This window comes from Gopherus flavomarginatus, chromosome 9 (genome assembly GCF_025201925.1).
Source record: "Gopherus flavomarginatus isolate rGopFla2 chromosome 9, rGopFla2.mat.asm, whole genome shotgun sequence".
Lineage (NCBI taxonomy): Eukaryota > Metazoa > Chordata > Testudines > Testudinidae > Gopherus > Gopherus flavomarginatus.
Window position 1 is genome coordinate 36,073,135 of NC_066625.1, and position 14,595 is coordinate 36,087,729.

General features: G+C 54.0%; 1 protein-coding gene across 5 annotated transcripts in view; it reads left to right on the forward strand.

Moving 5' to 3' along the window:
* The window catches only part of CAPN15 (calpain 15), an 88,915-nt gene extending 83,526 nt beyond the window's left edge, over nucleotides 1-5,389 (forward strand). For 4 of the 5 annotated variants that reach the window (XM_050968129.1, XM_050968130.1, XM_050968127.1 and 1 more), the window contains 3 exons: nucleotides 766-911; nucleotides 1,610-1,788; nucleotides 2,124-5,389. In XM_050968129.1, coding sequence (XP_050824086.1) covers nucleotides 766-911; nucleotides 1,610-1,788; nucleotides 2,124-2,301 — 503 coding nt within the window. In that variant the 3' untranslated portion in view covers nucleotides 2,302-5,389. Of the gene's footprint in view, nucleotides 1-765; nucleotides 912-1,562; nucleotides 1,789-2,123 lie in introns of those variants that run through there. The other variant, XM_050968132.1, reaches the window with a different exon arrangement.
* Nucleotides 5,390-14,595: the final 9,206 nt, after the last annotated feature.

Here is a 14,595-nt window from a genome sequence, read left to right on the forward strand (position 1 = left end):
GCCCGCTGAGTGTGCCCTACAGGGAAGGGCTGTGGGGCTGGCTGCATTGCCGCCTCGCTCCTGTGCTGCAGGCCGGGCGTGGAGGGGCAGTGGTATCTCCCCCTGGCTTCCCCCCTTGGCTGGGCATGTCTCTGCAGCCTTCCCTGAGGGGCTGTGGAGTGGGTGGGTCGGAGAGGGAAGGCAGCTTGGCAACAGTCCAGGTCCTAATCTCTCCAGCAGTGTCCCATTTCCGTTTCATGAGACACAGGTGATGTCCTGCGATCTCATCGGGGAAGGAGGGCCACCGTCAGCACGGCTCACCCTGCCCTTCCCCAGCCTGGTCCCTCCAGGCACAGAGTTCCCTCTGCCAGGCCGAGTGCCCAATGCCAGCCCTGCCAGTGCTCTGCCTCCTAGGAGCTCCCCCAGAGCCAGTTGTGCCAATAGTTGGCTAGTGAGTCACCTGCAATCACTGCAGACCGACTCAAGAATTCCTGTCTTTGGAAATTCGGACTCCTGGGTCTTGGGCCAGTAACAGCACCACCCTGTGCCTCAGTTTCTCCTGTCTGGGAGTGACTAAGGCCTGTCCCAAGGGGGCTGTGATGTCAGTGGAGCTTGGCAAGGTGCAGATGAAGGGAACAAGGTGCCCTGGGCAGCGTCCTGTCCTCAGCAGCAGGAGCTGAACTAGAATCTGATGGAGGAGCTGGACACAGGGGGAAACACGGGCAGTATGGCGGGGGCCCGGGTGGCCTGGTGCACCCCTTCATTGAACCATCTTTGTCTCCCCAGCCTCCAGCCCCCCCGCTGACAGCTCCAGCTACATCCTGGCCATCTACAGCTCCCGCCTAGTGATGGTGGAGCAGGTCGAGGCGCAACCCACCACACTGGCCGACGCCATCATCCTGCTGACCGAGAACAAGGGCGAGCGGCACGAGGTGGGTGTGGGGCCCAGCTGAGTCCCTAGCTGCTGGCTGACGGGTTGGTACACACGGTCTCCGTCTGCGCTGCAGCCTCCCAGCCCAGGGAGAGGGACGCACACTAGCGGGCTGGAGCTAGCACACTACAAATAGCTGAGTAGACATTGCTGCTCCAGCTGGCGCTCTGCTCGCTCACCCCTAGCTTACCGCTGTGCCCCGCTGATGGCTCTTGCTTGTGGCTGGAAGGGGTCTCCCTTTTGCTGCAGGTTCTCTGTCCCTCTCCCACAGGAAGCCAGACTCCGCTCAGTCGTATGCCCTGACCTCTGAGGGCCAGATTTCCCTGCCAGGCAGGTAGGGCGGGCTGGTGGGAGGGCAGTGCCTGGCTAGCGGATCCCGCAGGCAGCCTGCTTGGGGTGCATGGGGGTGTGAATGGGCTCAGTCCCTGGAGAGCAGGGAGGGCAGGGGATAGGGACACAGGGCATCCCTGTGCCTGAAGGACCATCCCTCCCTCCCCTGGATGCTGAGGTGGGTAAATACTGGTTATGCATAGCAAAGGCAGGTGCCTTGGATAGCTTGGGGTGAGCAGGAGAGGCCGACAGCTCCCTCTGGTTGGCAGGGTTCCTGTTGTGACGGCAGGTACCAGGCACTGACTCTGTGGTTCTGGCGCAGGGGCTGGGAGGGGCCTGCTCGTCTAACCCTGCTGGTTGTCCCAGCAGGGCCGTGAGGGGATGACCTGCTACTACTTGACGCATGGCTGGGCGGGGCTGATCGTGGTGGTGGAGAACCGGCACCCCAAGTCCTACCTGCACGTCCAGTGCGACTGCACAGACAGCTTCAACGTGGTATCCACACGGGGCAGCCTGAAAACCCAGGACAGTGTGCCACCCCTGCACAGGTGAGGGGCACCCCACCAGGGCGAAGGGCACCTCAGGGAATGCCAGGAATGAAGCTGCCGTGTGACGGGGCATGGCCTGGCAAGAGGATCTGATGCCCCCAGCCCAACCACAGAGACCCCCATGGGGCACGGGCTGGGGAGAGAATCCGGTGCCAGGTGGCTGTGGCATGGGCTGGCGAGGGAGCCTAGCTACCGGCCAAGCCCCCTGGCCCCATGGCCCTAGCAAGGCCCTGCATGAGGGAGCCCCACATAGGAGCATGTGTCTCTCAGTAGCTGCACCCATGGGCTGAGAGCAGGCTCTGGCTGCACCCTCACTGACCCCTCTCCCCCCGCAGACAGGTGCTGGTGATCCTCTCCCAGCTGGAAGGCAATGCTGGCTTCTCCATCACCCACCGCCTGGCGCACCGCAAAGCCGCCCAGGCCTTCCTCAACGACTGGATGGCAACAAAAGGGACCCACAACCCGCTGCTCACCCCTGAGGTGGCAGGGCTGCACGGGCCCCGGCCACTATGACAACCAGCCCAGCCCTCCCTGCCCCTCTCCTGCTTCTGCCTTCTCGCTTTAACCAAGGCCTTGGCCCCGGCTGCTTCGGGCTGCTTCCCGACCTGGCGGTGCTGAGCCACCAGGGGGCAGAGCCACAGCATCCTGTCAAGCACCTTTCCCTCAGGGCTGGGGATCCCCCTCCCGCTCCCCTCCCTGCCTCCGCACAACCCCCCTCCACCAACGCACGCACTTTACAGGGAGCCAGCCGGGGTGGGGGCAGTCTCAGGATCCTGGCCCTTCCCCCGCCCCTCCAGCGCATGCGCTTGGTCTGGAGGAATGGCCACCAATTGCCAGGGCAGCCAGGAGCCTTGGCCAGGCTGGGGGAGGAGAACGGGGATGGGGAGGCAGGTTCCTTCCAAACCCTACGGCCACTCAGGACTCTGCTCCCCCTGCTAGCGTCAGGTACCTGATGCTGCAAAAAACAATATACCTCTGACTGACGTCTGTCCGTCTGTGTGTGCTCCCTTCTGCCCGCCTGGCACCATGGGGTCCAGCTCCAGGATCGCCCACCTGGATGCTGAGGAAGCAGGGCTGCAGAAAGCTGGTTATGGCCCAGTGGAGCTGGCCTTGGGCCCTGCCTTGTCCTGTCGGCTATTTGTCAGCAAAAGAGAATTGAGAGCCAGTGTGAGACCAAGCTCGTGGTAAGGACAGAGGCGGCCAGGGGGCCAGCCCAGCCGAAGTGGGCTCGCATGGGTTGTCGGGAAGGTGCTGCTGCTTTAAATGGCCATGGGTGCATGGAATCGCCTCAGCCCGGCCCGGGGCGCTGACATCTCTGCCTCCAGCTGCGTCTCATGCCAGCGGCTTGACAGGAGGCAGATGGTGAAGGTCAGGGAGAGGAAGATCAGGCTGGGAATTTACATGACCTACAAATCTGGTAAAAGTTGCTGGTCAGTGCCCCCGCCTCTGATCTCTGTGCCTCCAAACCAACTCTGGGTAAAGCCTTATGCCCCAGAGGTTTCTGGGTGTGGTAGTTTTTTGTCTCATGGCCTGCAGGGGATCGTTGTTCGAATTTCACCAGGGCAAAGAACAGTGTTTGGAGGCAGCGCCCTCCTGCAGTGGGCAGAACGCAGCTGCTCGGAGCTGCTTTTTTCCCTAGGATTGGGGGTGGTGATTTCATTTAAAAAGCAGCTGTTAGCATTTTACAAAGCGTCTTTTACCAAAATGGAGTGAAACGGCCCTTTCTGCGCTTCATTGTGAGACACAGGGCATGTGTGGGATTCCAGCCCCCACGCTCTGTGTGTGCAAGGAACATACGTGTACTATGCAGTACTGGCCGTGGGGAGCAGGGTTAGGAGAGAAGCCATGAGCTCTGCTGGAGAACCGTCCGCTGGCACTGACAGTCCAGCCTTCCCCAGTGTGCCTCTCAACCCTTGGCACCACTGCCCCAGCTTGGGGCACTGGCCCAGGCACATAGGGAGGCCAGCCAGAGATGGCCTGACTATAGGCTGAGAGGCCTGATCCTGGCCTTCTCTGCACCAGGGAAGCCAACAGAGCTGCCACTTCACAAACAATTGAGCTTGACTGATGGTCCAGTGCAGCACATGGCTGAGCCCAGGTGAAAGGTGCAGCTGGAGCGAGGATTCTCCAGGGCTGTCAGTGTATGGGGTAGGTACAGCATAGCAGGTACACCAGCCAGCACTGGGGTTCGGACACAGGCTGGGGGCTGAGCCGACTTGTGCCCCTCCCCCATTGTTTGAAAGTTTTGCCATGACTTTTATTTTTTTAAGTGATCATTGCTTTGAATGGCCAATCAAATGCCAGCTGGCTTAGGCAGGGAATCCCTGCCCCCCAGATGCCCCACTCTGCAGGGGACCCAGAGCTGCTGGTGGGCACGGGGTTCTGCCCAGGCACCTTGTGGGGTTTGCAGGGCAGAGGGAGCAGGGGCTGAGGGTCATGTCCAGAGCAGAGGCAGCAAGTCCGGAACCGCAGCAAACGCCTTGTGCGGTAGACATCGTGGGTCCCATTGGAGAGCATGGACATGGGGTGTCATGGGAGTAACAGTGCAGTCCCTGGCGCCATTGGGCGCTAGCAGGAGATCCGTGCTCATGGCTGATTAGCGAGGTGGGCCCTAGCCCCCCGGGCTGCCACCTCTGCATGGGGGATTCTGAGCTAGCCGGGTCCCACTGCAGGTGAATCCACTCGGCTTTGTGCAGAGCGTGACTCCCCCAGCCCAGCGAAGCCTCTCCCCCATAGCAGGCCCTTTGATGTGAAAATCCCAGGGCGGTTTTAACTCTGGTTTTAAGCTTTGCACTAATCTTCCCCCAAAGGCTCATGGAAAATATTCTGTTTTTTAAGTGAGTGGGGGTGATGCTCAGACGGAATCAGCCCTGGAGCCACCCATTTCACTTACCTGCTCTTATGAACATCCTGAAACAGGCGCTCGGTCCCTAGGCAGACAGGCCTTTGGTCAGATTCTCCAACACAGGTAGGCCTGAGGCCTGCACAGGTAGCTTGCCAGGTTGTCCCCCCTGAGCAGCCATCTCACCTTGAGAGTTCAGCTGTGCTGTAGAGACCCAGACTGGGGGCAGGCTGGTTTTCTGCTGGGCACCGAGGGGGTTGGCAGTGCCAAGGCTTATTTTGACCCCAGGTTTTCCATTTCCCCTCCAGGCTGTGAGCGTGGGATACTTCTCTCCTCCCTTCTGTTGTTATGGTCTGCACTGTGCTCCTTGGGAAGGAGGGGGGTGGGAATGGGGGATCCCTGCTGGGGGGGATATTGCCCCTTCATGTGCGCTGCCTCTCAGACCCTGCTGGCTGCCAGTGGCAGGGAGCAGCTGAGCCAAGCTCTGTTATTTGTAGTTTTTATTCGTCGAACGATCTGTTCTGTCCTTTCCTCCTTTGGACAATTCCGTCTTTTTCTTTTCTCGCTCTCTCTCTTGTCTTTTCTCTCTCTGAGCTGTGAATATTTTTAACCCTGTAAATACTGTCCAGCTCTTATGAAACACAGGCTATTTTATCAATTGTAAATCAGATCTGTAATCCCTGTATGATACAAATTATCCATGGGTGGTTTTCAAACTCAGGTTCCAATGGACCAAATAAAGTTTTGTTTTTTAATTAAGCCCCTCGTTTACTCTGTGTTGTTTGTGTAGGTCATTTTCAGTCATACACTTGGAAGCCCATGCTGGGAAGCAGGGTTTGCTGTGTTTCATACAAGAACAATGATGGGGGGGAGGAATAGCTCAGTGGTTTGGGCATTGGCCTGCTAAACCCAGGGTTGTGAGTTCAATCCTTGAGGGGGCCATTTGGGGATTGGTCCTGCTTTGAGCAGGGGGTTGGACTAGATGATCTCTGGAGGTCCCTAATAATCTATGATGATGAAATTGAAAGTTCAAAACTAAGAGAAAATGACTTCACACAGTGCACAGTTAACCTGTGGAACTCATTGCCACAAGATGTCACAGAGGCCAAGAACCTAGCAAGATTCAAAGAGGGACTGGACACATCTATGGATAACATGAGTATCTAGAGCTGTTATAGTAAACATTAAAAACTAAACAAGAGTTTGGGGAGGAAATATAAACACTCATGCTTCAGGACACAATTCAACCTCTCCATAATGGGGGTCAGGAGGAAACTTTCCCTGAGGGTTTATCCCATAACTGCTACTGCAGGGTTTCTCCTATCTTCCTCTAAAGCTAGTACTGAGGCTGGATGCTGGTGTAGATGGACCCTTTGTCTGAGTTGTTCTGGCAGTTCCTACAATTCACCAATTTTATGGTTCTTCCTCAAATTTTCCAAATCCTGTGAACTCTGAACTTTAGTTGATAAATTCATGGTCAACTGGGATGGCACAGTGATGTGGCTGGGTGGGTATGGTGCTGACCTGGGAAGCAGGAGAGGGGGGGTTCTATTCCTGGCTATCTGGATGACTTTGGGCAAGAGCCTGCCTCTGTGCCTCCATTTCCCCATCTGTATAATGGGAATAATGACACCTTTGTAAAGAGCTGTGCTCCCTAAAGAGATGGCAGGACATAAATGCTATGTGGTATTATAACTGTGCCTCACCCTGTTGTCACTCGAAGCCTCACTGCAACAAAAAGGACTGAATTTGGATCTGTCCTGCCCTGAGCTAAGAGAGAATTCCTGGTAGCTAGTAGCATAGGGCCTGTGCAGCAGTGCTGCTTCTGTCCACTAGAGGGTAGCAGTAACACACCAGCAGCTTGCCATGTCTGTTATTGCTATGTTCCTTAACTGGCCCGGGGATCAGGCCAGCAGTCCCACGCTGCTCTGGTTCTTTTAAGTCTTGAGAAACCTTGGACCTGCTGTCTCCTCAACAGTCCCTGGGCCAGCAGACTCCTTAGCAGGAGGAAGTGGTCAGTGCAGCAATCGCTGTGTGGGTGAGGGCATTATTACCTCTTTGACCAGCACATCTCCTGGCCGGTGGGGATGTGCTGGGAGCAGGACCCATGCTATTGAGATCAGGGATGTTTGCATTCATACTGGCACTGGGGGATGTAGTGTGCTGTGTGGCTGGGCATAGGTGCTCGAACTGGGGCTGCTCATTTTTCTGAAAGTGTGGGGTGCCCAGAATTGGACACGGGAGTCCAGCTGGGGCCTCACCAGTGCTGAATAGAGCCGGATGATTATCTCCCAACTCTTACAACACTCCTGTTAATTCACCCCAGATTAATATTAGCCTTTTTTGCAGCTGTATCACATTGTTGACTCGTATTCAATTTGGGATTCACTCTATCCCAGAGATCCTTTTCCTCCATACTACTACCTAGACAACTAGTCCCCATTTTATAGCTGTGTATTTGATTTGTCTTTCATAAATGTAGGACTTCGCACTTGTCTTTATTGAATTTCATCTTGTTCATTTCAGAGCAAGTCTCTAATTTATCGAGGTCGGTTTTGAGTTCTAGTGCGAACGACCCCTCGTGGCTGCGTCAGCCCCACATTTTGTAAGCACACGCTCCACTCCGTTATTGAATATGTAATCAAAATAGTGATTGGCATCAGACACAGGACTGTCCCCGGTGGGACCACACTAGCTATGGTGGCCCCATTTGACAGTGAACCATTGATAACTACGCGTTCAATACGGTCTTTCAAACAGGTTCGCATCCGTTTTAGAGTAATTTAATTTAGACAGCGTTTCCCGAGATTCCTTATGAGAATGTCCACGCTTCCTAGTTTCTAGCAGCTTCTTTTCAGCTAATTGCCATTGCCACTGCTGTAAGGGGACAGAGTTCAGCAGTGCCACCCGCTCACACCGCGGCGGAATCTGGGCCCAAGGGTCTGCATAAAGGGTGAGTTATAAAATGGTGTGTGTGTTCCTAACCCCGACTGTTCAAGAATCAGGAGTCAGGCCTCAAAATTATGAGATTGACTTAAAAATCATGAGCTTTTTTTTTTTAAAAAATGGGTTCATTTTCTTTGTCTTCTCGTTTCCTTCCCTTTTGTGGGTGGTTGGGGCCTGTTTTAAGCTCAACATTGTTTGTTTTTAAATGACAGGTGGGATTTTTGCCTTTCATTTGAATCCAGGAGCTGGAGCATTGAGAAAAAATATCACTTATTGTGTAACTCATGATAAAAGTGCCAGTGTTGGCAACACGCTGTGTGTGTATGTGTGTGTATGTGTGTGTGTGTGTGTGAGAGAGAGAGAGAGAGAGCGCTCTCCTGGATGGACAGAAACAAACTGATTTAAATCCATAATGCCTCAATTGCTGCCAACATGTTTGCCCTATTCCCAGTGGACTGATTTCCTGGGTGGGGCTGAACCTCTCTGATACCATCATGGAAACACTGTCCAGACCCACATGAGCTAGTCCCTGGCTAGGGCCTGCGGAAATACACATAAATGTCTGTGCAGAAATCTGTTTTGAGACCAGCCAGCAAGGGGCAGCATAGTCACAAGAAATACATTGGCCTGAGTTGAGGCCTGGTTCCTGGTTCCTTCTCTAGGATACCAACCTGCTCTGCCTGAGCCCTGTTGGACCATCCCGGGGTTTTCCTTTGGCTGCTGGGGCAGGGCGCTCTGTTCAGTGCATGTCCCCGTGTCGCCAGTGCTCAGGGGCTGTCACAGCCCACCAAGCGTTCTTGTCCCGTGGGGTGGCCGTGAGAGCAGTGGGCAGGTGGTGGGGAATCTGGGCTCAGCATTGTGGGTCTTCATTGCACGTTCTCTACCCCTGCTTCAGGGATTCTGTCTGGCCTGGGGACTTGTCTGGCGCTCCTAGCTCAGCACGTCCCAAGCCTTAGTGGAATCCCATCCCACCGCCTCCTACTGTTCCCCCCTCCCCCCGTGGATCTCTGCCCAGCCCTCTTGACCATACCCTGCGCAGCGGGGCCCAATCCTCAGCTGCAATGAGGCAAGCTGGGTTCTGAGTCCTCCCAAAACTCCAGCCATGGGCATCTTGGCCTCATGCATTTCACCGGAAGGTGAAGCTCCCTCCCCCCGCCCCGAGGTGTGACCGTGCCTAGTAAACGGGGTTAACCCGTGGCTATGCTGGGGAAAAGAGTGGAGTAATCGGGCACATGGCAGTGCTGGGGGCCTGACCCCATGGCATTCCAGGCTGCCCTCCTGGACACCAGTTTGCAGCGCTCGCAGGGTGCCAGCCTTGCACCCAATCACTACCCCCAGTTGGGAAGGACGAGAATCTTTACAGGTCTTGGAATGGACCATTGGACCAAGATTTCCCCAAAGCTGCTGCCCACCTCACTCAGGCTGTCTGCCCAGCTAGGGCAGGAGAGCCCGGAGGATCGAAGAACTCGGGAGCTGCCCTGCTGGCTCAGGCGCTGGCCCATGCCAGAGCCTTAGGGCATGTAGAGAGCAGGACAGTTATGGAGTGATCCACCCATCTGCCACGCCTGGCTTCTGGCACTCAGAGGTTTAGGGACACGCAGAGCGTGCGGTTGTGTCCCTGCCTATCTTGGCTATTAGCCATTGATGGATCCATCATCCATGAACCTATTCAGGGCTTGTTTGACCCCCAGTTAGCCTTTTGGCCTTCACAACATCCCCTAGCAATGAGTTCCACCACTTGGCTGTGCGTTGCGTGAAGAAATACTTCCTCTTGTTTGTATGCCACCTGCAACCTATTAAGGTCATAGGGTGACCCTGGTTCTCGTATTCCGTGAAAGGGTGAATGACATGTTCCTAGTCACGTTATCCACACCACGCCTGGTTTCATAGCCCACTGGCATCGCATCTCTTAGCCATCTGCTGTCCAGACCCAGGCACTTGGAGGGACAATGTCTGAACCTTTAGGATGCTGAGCCAGGCTAAGGAGCCTCTGTGCTGGGTTGCTAGTTCAAATCCAGACCAAGTCAACGGTGGCTGGTGGGTGTCTCCATGGCAAGGCCTGCTTGGGGGTGAGTTCAGTGCTATTGGCAATGAGTGTCCCCCTTATTGGCAGTGACAGCAAAAGGCCAAGGATTGACTGGGCCCTGGAGTCTGACTTCCGGGATCCCTCTGGCGAAAGGTCTGTATCTGCCCTGTGCACGGAGGACTCAGTGCCAAGGCGGAACCAGAGACTGCTGGGCAGAAGGGGCACTGGGGAGGGGTGCTTTCAGGGGGACGGGTCCCTCATGGAGGGTTGGGGGTGACACCTCTAGCCTGTAACCCCTGCCAGCCTCCTGGGAGAGAGTCCTGTGGTGCATTACAGGCTGCTGCCCCCCAGCCAGCTAAGCCACTGGTTGCAGTGGCATCAATTTAATTGCAGGACTGAGTAGGTGCCCAGGGATCTCTAGTACCTCCTAGTGGTGGAGAAAGGGTGAGGATGTGGCTGTAGTGCCTATAAAGCCAGGGGACGAGGGAGGCTTTGGACATGGACAGACCCTGTGGTTCGCTCTGGCTACCTGCCTGTGGTGGCTCCACCCTGGGTCTCCTGTGCGCTGGCCTGGATGAGGGGCCTGCTGACAGAAGAGGTGGCCATCACTTTGTTCAGCCCAGCGAGCGGATGTCTTCAGCCGCCCGGCCTAGTGGTGGGAACAAAGGTGAAGGGGGCAGAGGTGGGTGTGTTATCCCTAGTGTAACTCACTGATCCACCCTTGGCAATGTCAGGGTGCCCTAGCAACCAGGAGGTCTGGGAGCCAGACAGAGAGAAGAGGTTCTATGATCTCTCAGTGGAGCAGGACCGAGTGAGGGCAGTGCCAGCTACTGTCACTGGGGAGAAAAATCCAGGGGTCACACATCACTGGCTGGCCAGCTCTGCTCCTCATTCCCCTCTCTGGGGACGGTAGGATTAACATGTTCATGGGAGCCAAGAGTTTGTGCACTGATGGGAAGTTCAGACCCAGGGAATTCTGTGCCCCGAGATGCCAGATGGGGAGGGAGGCAAGTGCTGCATCTCACTCACTGCTACACTGCATTTGGCAGCTTGTCGATTGGGGCATGAACAGCACCGTTGCAGGCCATCTGGTGCTAAGAGTTGTGTGCAGTGGGGGGAGGGACTTAGCTGCTTCTGCATCACTACATGGAACTCGCAGTGTTCCTCCGCCACAGCCAGTCCCAAGCTTACGGGCTTGACACTGGGGCCATCATACCAAATCAGCCCCCGCCACAGGCTCTGAGCCACCTTTAAAGCCACTGCTAGGTTCCTGGGCCTACCAGGGGCTCCAGGAGCTGGGATTTAGCCAGTCATCCTGCTTTAATTGAAACTGGAGGTGGTGGTAAGGGTGTTGAGGGGTCATCGGTCCCGTGGTGATGGGGAATCACATGGGGAAAGGGGTGAGTTACGAGGGGGGAGAGGATGGTAGTGATTCATTGCGAAAAAGCCAAAGTCGTTTTGGTCCTGCAGGTTCTGAACAAACAGACAAGGGAGGGGGAGGAGAAAAGGAAAATGTTGGGGGGAGAGGGGGGTGTAATAGAAAATTTTGGAAAAAAGCCAAATGTTGCAGAGATGTTTATCTTTGAGACCAGGCTGGTTTTGTGAAGGGAAAAGAAAAAGTTTCCCGTGATACATTTTGAGCGGGCCCACCCCCAACGTCCCTGCCCTGGGGTGATGGGGCATGCGCCAGTGCAGGACTTAGAACGGCAGAGTACGTGCATGCCTCACCATCTTTAATGGCCCAGCGCCCCTGTGAGATAGTCACGTATTCGCCCCAGTGCACAGGTGGGGTGCTGAGGCCCAGTGTCTCAAAGGGAAATCACTGGGAGTTAGGTGCTGAAATACCTTGGAGGATCTGGACCCGAGTGTCTAAAGTCACCCAGTGACAGAGCCAGGCATTGAGTCCAGATCTTCTGAGTTCCTGGCAAGTAGCCTACCCACAGGGCAATAGACCTATATGGTGAGAAGGGACCGCAAGAGTCAGCCAAGATGCAGGATTTGTTGTGTCTAACCCATCCCACATGGATGGCTGTCCCGCCTCCTTTTGAAAACCTGCAGTGAAGGGGCTTCCACAATCTCCCAAGGAGTCTGTTCTATTGTCCTACTGTTCTTACAGTTAGGAAGCTTTTCCTGAGATTCAATCTAGATCTGCATTGCCTGTTGTCGTGCCCTCTGTGGTGAAAGAGGGCAACTTTTCTCCATCTTTTTTATGGCAGCTTTTCAAATATCTGAAGGCTGCTATCATGTCCCCCATCTTAATTTCCTCTTTTCCAAACTAAACATCCCCCATTCTTTCAGCCTTTGCTCACATGGCTTAGATTCCATCCCTTGGATCATCTCTGTTGCTTGCCTCTGGATCCTTTCCAGTTTCTCTACATCCTTTCTATACATTGGTACCCAGACAATGCTGAGGGGTGGGGGGAAGAAGATGTAGGGTCACATGCCCTCTCCCCCCCAGATTTGCTGCTTGGCTTGTACTGAGCATGCTCAGTAACACTGCTGAAGCCAGCTGCCCTCACTCTGTCCCTTCCCCCCACTATTGGCAGGCATGGGCTGTCTCTGCAATGGTGACCTAAATGGGACATAATACTCCGACTGAGACCCAATCAGTGCCCAGCAGAAGGGTGCTATTGTTGTGACTTGCATGCCATGCCTGTTGATGCAACCTAAAACTGCACTTGCTTTTTTCGCATGTTGCTGGCTCATGTTGAGTTTGTGATCCACCACATGTCCCAGATCCTTTTCAGCAGTGCTGCTGCCAAGCCAGTTTCCCCCCATTTTCTATTTGTGTCTCTGGTTTTCCTTCCCTAAGCGTAGCACCGTACATTTGTCTTTGCTGAATTTCATTTTGTCGGCTTTAGCCCAGTTCTCCCATTTATCAAGAACCCTCTGAATTTTAGCTCTATTCTTCAAAGGATTGGCAACGCCGCCACCCCCAGCTTTGTGTTGGCTGCAGATTTGATTGGTATGCTGTCTATACCTACATCCAAATCCTTAATAAACATGTTAAACAACACTAGCCCCAGAACAGATCCCTATGGAACCCCACTTGAGACCTCCCTCCAATCTGACATCAGTCCATTAATACTATTTGTTTGTGGTTGTTTAACCAATTTTGTATCCACTTAACGGTAATTCCATTGAGCCCCCATATCTCCAGCTTACCTATCAGACTGTCTTGTGGGACTGTGGGAGAAGCCTTGCTGAAGTCCAGGTATATTCTGTCCACCAAACCAGTTACCCTATTTCTGGAAAATCCATGCTGGCTGCTAGCGATCACCCCTTCATCCTCCAGGTACTTGCAAGTGGAATGTTTCATACATTGCTGTAGTAGTTTCCCAGGTACTGAGGTCAGGCTGACTGGTCTATACTTCCCTGGCTCCTCCTTTCCCTCCTATTTAAAGATGGGTGCCCCATTAGCCCTTCTCCAGTCTTCCAGGCCTTCCTTTCCTCCTCTGTCTCAGCCTGCCAATGGGACTGCCCTGGGCCTGGAGCCATTACTCTTGGGACCCCAAGGGACTAGAGGAGGGTCTGTGGGGTCACTAAATCCCTTGTAAATAATAAAGCACAGCAAAGCATGTGGCTGCACCGAGTGCAGCACTACCCAGGTGAGAACCGTCCCCAGCCACGCCACTTGCTGCTTTCAGCATGGCCCAGAAGGCGGCTCCAGAGATCCAATTGCCCCAGCTCATCCTTGTATCAGTCAACTGGAGTCATTGCCTTAGGATCCAAAGCCAGCCAAGTTACGCCAGCCACGTGGGTTCAGGGCTGGCTCCACACTGAGAGAGCCAGAGGGGTTCGGCTTGTTCTCCACCTGGCTTGCTACCCACTGGCCATCAGCACAATGCCTGGATTTTCCGTCTGCTCTGTGCATGGAAGGGGATGGACTCTGGGGGCTGCTAGGCCTTTGCAGCTCACTCCTCTGTCCCTGGTTCTGAGTGTGCCCTCAGAGAGGACTGCGCACCCCACAGTGTATGGGCTCTGACCCACAGCTGCCTCTGACACCCACCACTGAGCAACACAGCACCAGGGGACTTTGCCCTCGTTACCCACCTGTTCATTACACCTGGGCAATGTGTGGCTGAGTGCTGCATTTGTAGCTGTGACTCACTGAGAGGCCTGTTGCCTTGTCTGTGTGCCACTTCTCTGAAGTTATTGAAAGGGCAAAAGAGGCCCCCAAAGTGCTAATCAACCCCCTCCTGGCTCCTACAGTGGTGTGGGGGGTGCAGCTTATCGCTGGTCTCAGGATAACGTATGGGTATGTGAGTAATGAACACTCATGATTGCCTGGGAAGTTGGCCAATCCTGCTAACCCCATGGCATCGATGGGGAAACTGAGGCACAGAAGGGGGCCCTACCTTAGCTTAATCCAAAAAGGGATCCAGTGGCACAGCTGGCATTAGTGCTAAACACTAGTGCTGGGCAAGTACCTGATTTTTCAGTTCACCGGCTGTTCTGAAAATATACAGAAAGTTTTCATTTCAGGTTGATGATGATCCAACGTGAAAAGTTTCTGAAAGTTTCAGTGAAATTTAATAAATAAATTTTGATTCATAGGAAACATTTTCTTTTTCTTTTCCTGAGTGCATTTTTAAAATATTCTTTAATTAAGTTGAAGGTTTTGAAAGGCGTCGTCGTTTCAATTTTTTTGGAATTCTTTTTTAGGTTTTTTTCCCCCATCACAACAGTTTGGTGAATTTGACCCCAGTTTTCCAAATTCATAGATTCCAAGGCTAGGCTCATGGAGGCTGATCTCCTGCATAGCATAGGTCAGAGACCTGCCTAAAACGATTTCTAGAAAAACAGCCAGTATGGATTTTAAAATTGCCAGCACTGGAGAATCCACCACGAGTTGACCCTTGGTAAATTGTTCCAGTGATTAATTACCCTCCTTGCTAAAAACGTACACCTTATCCGATCTGAATTTGTCTAGTTTCAACTTCCAACCTTTGGATTGTGTTATACTTTCTGTGCTAGATTGAAGAGCCCATTA